Below are 6,795 nucleotides of genomic sequence, written 5' to 3'. Positions count from 1 at the left end.
CTTACATTTATTTTTAAAGATAACAAGTAAGGAAGTCTAAGTTCGGGCGGAGCCGAATATTAAATACCCGGCACAAGTATTAAATATATGTTTCACTTTTCCGAAAGCGACTGATACATGGTAAGCCGGGATGTATCAATTTTGAGTAAATTAGCGTCCGTAAATTTCGAAATATTGAAGTTTCAAGCATTTCTGAAATTTACCGTTATATGAAAAGGGGCCGTAATTTTAGTCCGATATCAATTATTTTAAACGTTTTGCTTTTACGTGGCAAGAAAAATAACCATTACAAGTTTGGTACAAATTGGTAGGACGGTTATCGAGATACATATATGTAAACGCCTATTTTCCAAAATTTTATCATACAAGTATTTCTTGGTATAGAATTTTTGCAAGCATCAATTTTGAATAAATTAGCTTTAATATTTATATATCAGTATACTGATATATCGAAGATTTCGTATTTCTCTAATGTGGCGTTTATTGTCCGATTTTAAAAATTTTCAGCCATTTGGTATGCCAACCAAGGCTAACAACTGTACCAAGTTTGGAAGAAATTGGTGCAGCGGTTACCAAGATATACACATGTAACCATAAGTGGGCGTGGCTACGCCCATTTTCCAAAATTTTTTAATATTCTTATTTTTCGCCTAAAAATTATTGTAAATATCAATTTTTATTGAATAGGCTTCAGTAGTTACTAAAATATGGCAGTTTTCGTATTTCTGAAAATTACCGTTATATGGGAGGTAGGCGTGGTTGTTGTCCATATATTTGCCCATTTTCAATACCATCCCGTCCTACGGCTGAAAGAAGTTATAATACCCTTGTGCACAAGTGCGCTCGGGTATAAAAATACAAAAATATGAAAATTTGAATAGCTACAGTATCGGTCATATCTATAGCACGCCATTTCAAAGTGCTATTGTGTGTCACTTATGTTTATTTAAGAATTTTCAATTAAAATATAGTTTATTCTCAGACAAACCCGGTACAAACCCAAGCTTAATAATTTGTAGAAAGTTACAAAAAACCGCAACAAATTTTCACATAAACTTCATACTTTTATCTCAGAAGTGTTAGATTTTTTTTGAGTACACAGTTTTTAGCCCTTCAATTTTAGTCTGAGCAAGTTTCAAGTGGCTAAAAGTTACCGTTTAATTTTTAGATTTTTTTTTTGTCGCATTGGCTTCCATATGATGAACAAACTCAATTTATTTGTATATGGAAGAAATCCGCAACACCTTTGGCGAAAAAAATTCTAAAAAATCAACGGTAACTTTTAGCCACTTGAAACTTGCACATTATCAGACTAAAATTGAAGGGGCTAAAAAACCGTGTACTCAAACAAATTGTAACACTTCCGAGAAAAAAGTCTGAAATTTAGGTGAAAATTTGTTGCACTTTTTTGTAGTTTTCTACAAATTGTTACACTTGGGTTTATATGGGGTTTGTCTGAGAATGAACTGTATTTGAATCGAAAATTCTTAAAAATAAGTAAATAAACATAAATGGCACACAATATCACTTTGAAATGGCGTGCTATAGATATGACCGATACTGTATATATGTTTAATAGTTCTTAAGCTTTTCTTTTGTTCATCATATTATTAATCTTATCACTTTGGCCATAAAATGTTTGGCGTATGTGATAGAATTAACTCGACAGATAAGGATTTTTTTGGTTTATTAAATATTTGTATACAATCCAACCTACATACATATATACATATGTATGTAAATACATACGTTTTACTAAGCCTTTTACAAATAACTATTCTTGATTATTTATTTAAGATCTTTGGGAGTACTTGAACCCATATAATGATATAAATCTTTCAGCGTAGAGTGCACTAATTTAGCCTTAATAGTATCACGCTTCAGCCGCTTATATGCCTCGTACCGATGGCAGCCACCAAAGCTATAAAAATAATCACCACCTTCAGAACCCTTAATCCATAGTACATCTATCGGGGGTACATCGTCTTCGCTTGACTCATTCTGTTATTAACAAATAAAACTCGTTAAAAATGTACGTATGTAGATATTTTACAAAGAAGTCGGTCAATTTACGTCATCACTATTTACACCATTGATATACATATTCAACAGCTGTATAACGATAAGCCTTATACTAACCTTTATGGTATTCATAAGTGATTGAACCTTTCCTTCATCCAATACTGGAGGAATCGGTCTATGTATGACACTCATTGGCACCTGATGCACTTCCGTTATGGCAGCAGAGTGTACGCTGTTAGTGTTTAGTTTGCATGTCATTTTCTGTCTGAATCTTCCTGAAAACAAAAACCAAAATACGAAAGTATAGCTAGGTGTAATATAGTGGGCCCCTGATTGGGAAGCAATAAATCAATTAATAGCTTACTTTCAGAAAGTATATAGTAAATATTTTGCACCTTGTTTATTTGTTGTTATAAGTAAGTCAAGTGAGTGCTTGCTTCTACTCACACATGAAGCTATCCGGCTAATAAGTGACATTGTGCGCGATTGTACTTGAACTCCACCACAAATTATTTACTACTATTTGGCGTATGGTATTTCGTATGTATGTATGGTGTACATATTTATATTATTTGTTACGGTATTACACTAAGTAATTGCTTATTGCGGGCAAACTGCTTTGCATGTTTGGAAAACAAAAAAGGAATTTTGTTAAACAAACACAACAGTTGGGTCAAGCTTATTTGTGTGCGCGCAAAAAAAAAATAACTTAGAATCGATGCCTTCAAAGCCTATTGGCTTTATTCCTAAAAAAAATAAAGTAGATTTAAAGAGCTTTATAAAATGACGTTTTCATAAATTTTTCAGTTTATAAACTTATTTTAAAGCTACTTTTTTTATGAATAAGGCCATATATGTACACATTTTTTATTTGTAATATGAAAAGGAAGGATCGATAAACAATAAATGCGGTCTTTTACTGATAAGTTCATTACACCTACGTGATGTTACATATTATAGTAAAAGAAAACTAAAAGGGCTATTACCGCTTCAATTCTTCATTCACAGAGATGCAAAAAAGCCACAACTAAAATGTTTTATCGCATAAAATGATGTGGTTGCTTATAATTTAACAAACAACAACTTATAATTTGACAAAATGTACCAATCAATCAAATAGTAATTTTTGAATTTTTAGTTACGGCTTTTTGTATTACAGCGACCATGTGAGTTACGCCCATTGTGCATGGATACGCCGTTTCCACACTGTACTAACGATTTGTAAGATGGCAACTTTTGCCGGATTTATAGCCCAATTCTGTATCGCTGACAAACATTTTTTTTTATGCCAAATTTAAACTTTTTCATATATGTTTCCGTAAAAAACATTGACAAGGATTTGTCACTGATACAGAATAGAGCCATTAATCACATAAAAAATTTAGAAAATTCACATCCAAGTACATAATAATATGTTAGAAGTAAAAACAAATATTTTTAAAGCAAGCTTTCTAATATGAATGTAATCGGACCATAAATCCCATGATGCAATCATGCATAAATACTGGTTTACCAAATATATCGACTCGTGCGCCGCCTATTAACTCATCTTTTGTATTGCATTTTCATCGGGTTCTGAGCCAACTGTGAAATTTCAAGTCTCTAGGCAAGGCGCATCAATTACAGGTGATAGCGATAGATGCTATGCTTCTTCTTATGAGCACGCTTGTGTCAAATTATCGTCTGTTTTGCTATATTTACATATCCGCGTACACATACACATATACGTATATATATACCCTGCAAACAAATGCTCCCGAAATCTTTAAGAGTGTCGGAAATTTGTTACGATTCTTTTAGAAATCTGTAAAGAAAAACATATGAGGCGGTTGACAAGAACTAGTAAAGAAATTTCTGTACGATTTCTTAAAGAAAATTCTTAAAAAAATTGTGAAACCTTTCAGAATTCTATGAAATCCTGGTATGCAGGGTATACATATACACACGAATATGAATAGATAAAAAAGATGGTGATGACACAAGGAGTTCATACCAACGGTAAATGTTGTTTTTGTACGATTGCTACAACCTGTAGTTGTTGAATCATGGTCTCTAGGTCGTCGGTAAAGCCTGCTATCCAGTTCAATGCGAGCGTGAGCTTTATATTTTGACCAATTTCTTCGTTATTACTAAACGACACATCAAAAGATAGATAATTAAAGGATCGATCATAGATGGCAATGCAACCGTTGCGGATGGTTAGAACTACTGAAATGAAAATGTATATTATGGGGCCTCTGCACACTGGACTGCTCAGTCCGCCTTAAACCGGTTTTGTGTGGATAAGAGGGGGAAGAGAGTTCGAGTTTACCTCGCTCATTTCAGTCCGCGAAAATCGCGGATTGACGGTGGACTGACACGCACACATAGACAACATGCTTTCTTTTTCGTTTTGTTTTCATGTGCCACATGCACTAACACAATCATGCGTAGTTCATGTATACAAAACGGAAACCTGTTTTCGGCCGACTGCCCAGTCCAGTGTGCGTTTGAGTCGTGGACTGCTCAGTCCGACTGAGCAGGCTAGTGTGCTCAGGCCCAACAATGGCAACTATAGTTAAGCTCTATAAAGTTGATGGTCAAATTTTGAAAAACCAGCAACTAAAACCTGAGTGTAAAAAAGCTGAAGAACCAGTTGAAAAAAGAAATAAATTATCTCAATCAAAATTTCTGCGGCAACCAAAAAAATGCAGTTGCCAATATAGCAACTCAGTTGTCAGCTTTCAGTTGCCAGTTGCCATCTGTAATACCATTTCAGCCACTGGCCACCCAACTGAAGTTCGGTTGCAATCCGTAATCGAAGAATTATAGAATGAAAACTAATTTAAAATGCATAAGAGCATAAACTGACGGCAGTTGATCCGGATTAAGTGCGAGTTTATCTGGATCAACGCTGCCGTCTGTTTAAGCTTTTAAGTCCAAAATACAATAACGCAGTTGCAGTGGCTGCGGCAGTTTTTCGAAATCAGCTGAAGCGACTCACAATACAGCGGTAGAAGCTAGCAGTACTGCCCAGTATAGCCCAAATTCTAAATTCACTGCCACTGCCTTCTTCGCAGCAAACTTCGCTTGTTGAATTTGACATTAATGAAACGCAGCCAACATCTGTTGATGTCACTGAAGCCTAAAAGCCAACAACAAAAATGTAAACAAACAAAAGGTAATGTCAAAAAGAGCAATCACTGACAACGCCGTATAGTGTTTGACAGCCAATATTAGCAGTAACAGCTCATTTTAAAAACTGTCACTGCCACTGCGCTATTGTCTTTTGGGCTTTAATCAGCCGTATTCTGCATTTCGACTAGAATCGAAAATTTCTCCTTTGGCAACTTTGGTATTCTGCGTTCCGTTTCGTTTCGATCAATATTCGACATTTACGATTATACCTATTCTACTTTTCGATCGTAGTTTCGTTTTCCTATGTTATTTTCGTGGTTTTAAATAACAAAATTTTATAAAAATAAAATTAGGTAAAATATATGTACTGTGCATGATTGTAGAAGTCATCATAAAAGAATTTTCTCGATTTCTGTCCCCCTTATTCTAGAACCCGAATTTTCGTAATTCGTAATTCGTAGCTACGCTACGAAAAATCCATATGCTGCAACCCTTGCGGAATCATGTGCAGCATTGCCAGCTATGAGTTGTTTTTCGAAGATAGCTGAATGTAGGAAAACAAAGTGGAAAGGAATTAAAAAACACTCATCATGTGCTTGTTTATTGTAAAATTGGTTAATTTTACATATTTCGAGGAAAATTATGGATTCTGATGTATTTGCAATTATAGCAGCAGAGTAAGCGGGCGCTATTGCAATGGATTCACAAAGGTACGCGGAGCTGTCGGGCATAGTAACCATGGGCGCATCTATGTCAGCTTCTGGTTGAATTGTTGAACCACAAGCCAGAACTCCTCCTATACCTGAAGCTCTGGTTCTCAATCCAGTTAATGCAATAACAGCTTCTTCCAAGCCATAGAAAACATGCACTTTGTTAGGACCACCACCTGTTGCGCTTGCTTCTGCCTTCGGCCGCGCTTAGGGATTATAACCCTTACTAAGTAGAATTCTCCTTTCTGTGTTGCGGGGAAGAGGGGCTTCCACGTGCCAAAGGTATACAACATTTCTTGTGCATATCACTCCGGCTACGTCGTCCACAGTATTTTTGCGCAGAACCCACGTCAAAATTTACAAAAAAGTGCATAGTGCAAACCGAGTTTATTAATAAGTTAGTGGTAGGAAATTAGAAACATTTATCTTAAATAAAATGTGAATCCTTTGATTACACGTGTATGTTAAACTTTTTGGATTCGGGTTATGCATTTGGACACAACAACCGAAAATCGTTGTACATTAACTAAACCTGACCCATGTTTCTAGATAAGGGGCAACAAATAATCTTCTTTGCTCGTTTATATAAAGCAGTGGATAAAAATATACGTATATGGGTGTTTCCATGAAAATGTCAACCAGGACTGAAAAAATAAAAACAACTGAAAAGGGTTTTTAAGACGAATTAATAAGAGAAAAATACTCGAATTTTTATATTATAGAAGTATTTCAGCTTATTGGAATTTTAAAACTCAAAAATGGAAGAGTAAAACTGAATGTCCCTTCGACTCAGTTTTCTCCAATGAAATGAACTATTTTCTCTTTCCTATTAACTAAATTAAGAGATTTGAAACATTAAAATTACATCTTAAAATCAAATTTGCAATAACAACTAACTATAAAAATGGGAAAAAGGAGAAGTTAGAGCTCGAATAACGGTAATTTT

The 6,795-nt window shown here is 34.8% G+C and overlaps 1 protein-coding gene across 3 annotated transcripts; it reads right to left on the bottom strand.

Moving 5' to 3' along the window:
* Window positions 1-1,670: 1,670 nt before the first annotated feature.
* Window positions 1,671-2,760, bottom strand: LOC118754626 (putative sulfiredoxin). Of its 3 annotated transcripts, none has more exons than XM_036489517.1 (3): window positions 2,387-2,760; window positions 2,140-2,297; window positions 1,671-2,001 (listed from the first exon to the last, which is right to left on the bottom strand). In XM_036489517.1, the coding sequence occupies exons 2-3, from the start codon at window positions 2,278-2,280 to the stop codon at window positions 1,789-1,791; spliced, it is 354 nt and encodes a 117-aa protein (XP_036345410.1). In that variant the 5' UTR covers window positions 2,281-2,297; window positions 2,387-2,760; the 3' UTR covers window positions 1,671-1,788. The 3 variants fall into 3 exon arrangements, with proteins under 3 accessions (XP_036345410.1, XP_036345409.1, XP_036345411.1); XM_036489516.1 differs by having other exon boundaries at window positions 2,418-2,760; XM_036489518.1 differs by having other exon boundaries at window positions 2,470-2,596.
* Window positions 2,761-6,795: the final 4,035 nt, after the last annotated feature.

This window comes from Rhagoletis pomonella, unplaced genomic scaffold (assembly GCF_013731165.1).
Source record: "Rhagoletis pomonella isolate Grant_MI unplaced genomic scaffold, Rhpom_1.0 Rhpom_scaffold_04258, whole genome shotgun sequence".
NCBI lineage: Eukaryota > Metazoa > Arthropoda > Insecta > Diptera > Tephritidae > Rhagoletis > Rhagoletis pomonella.
This window is presented reverse-complemented; position numbering and strand designations above follow the sequence as displayed.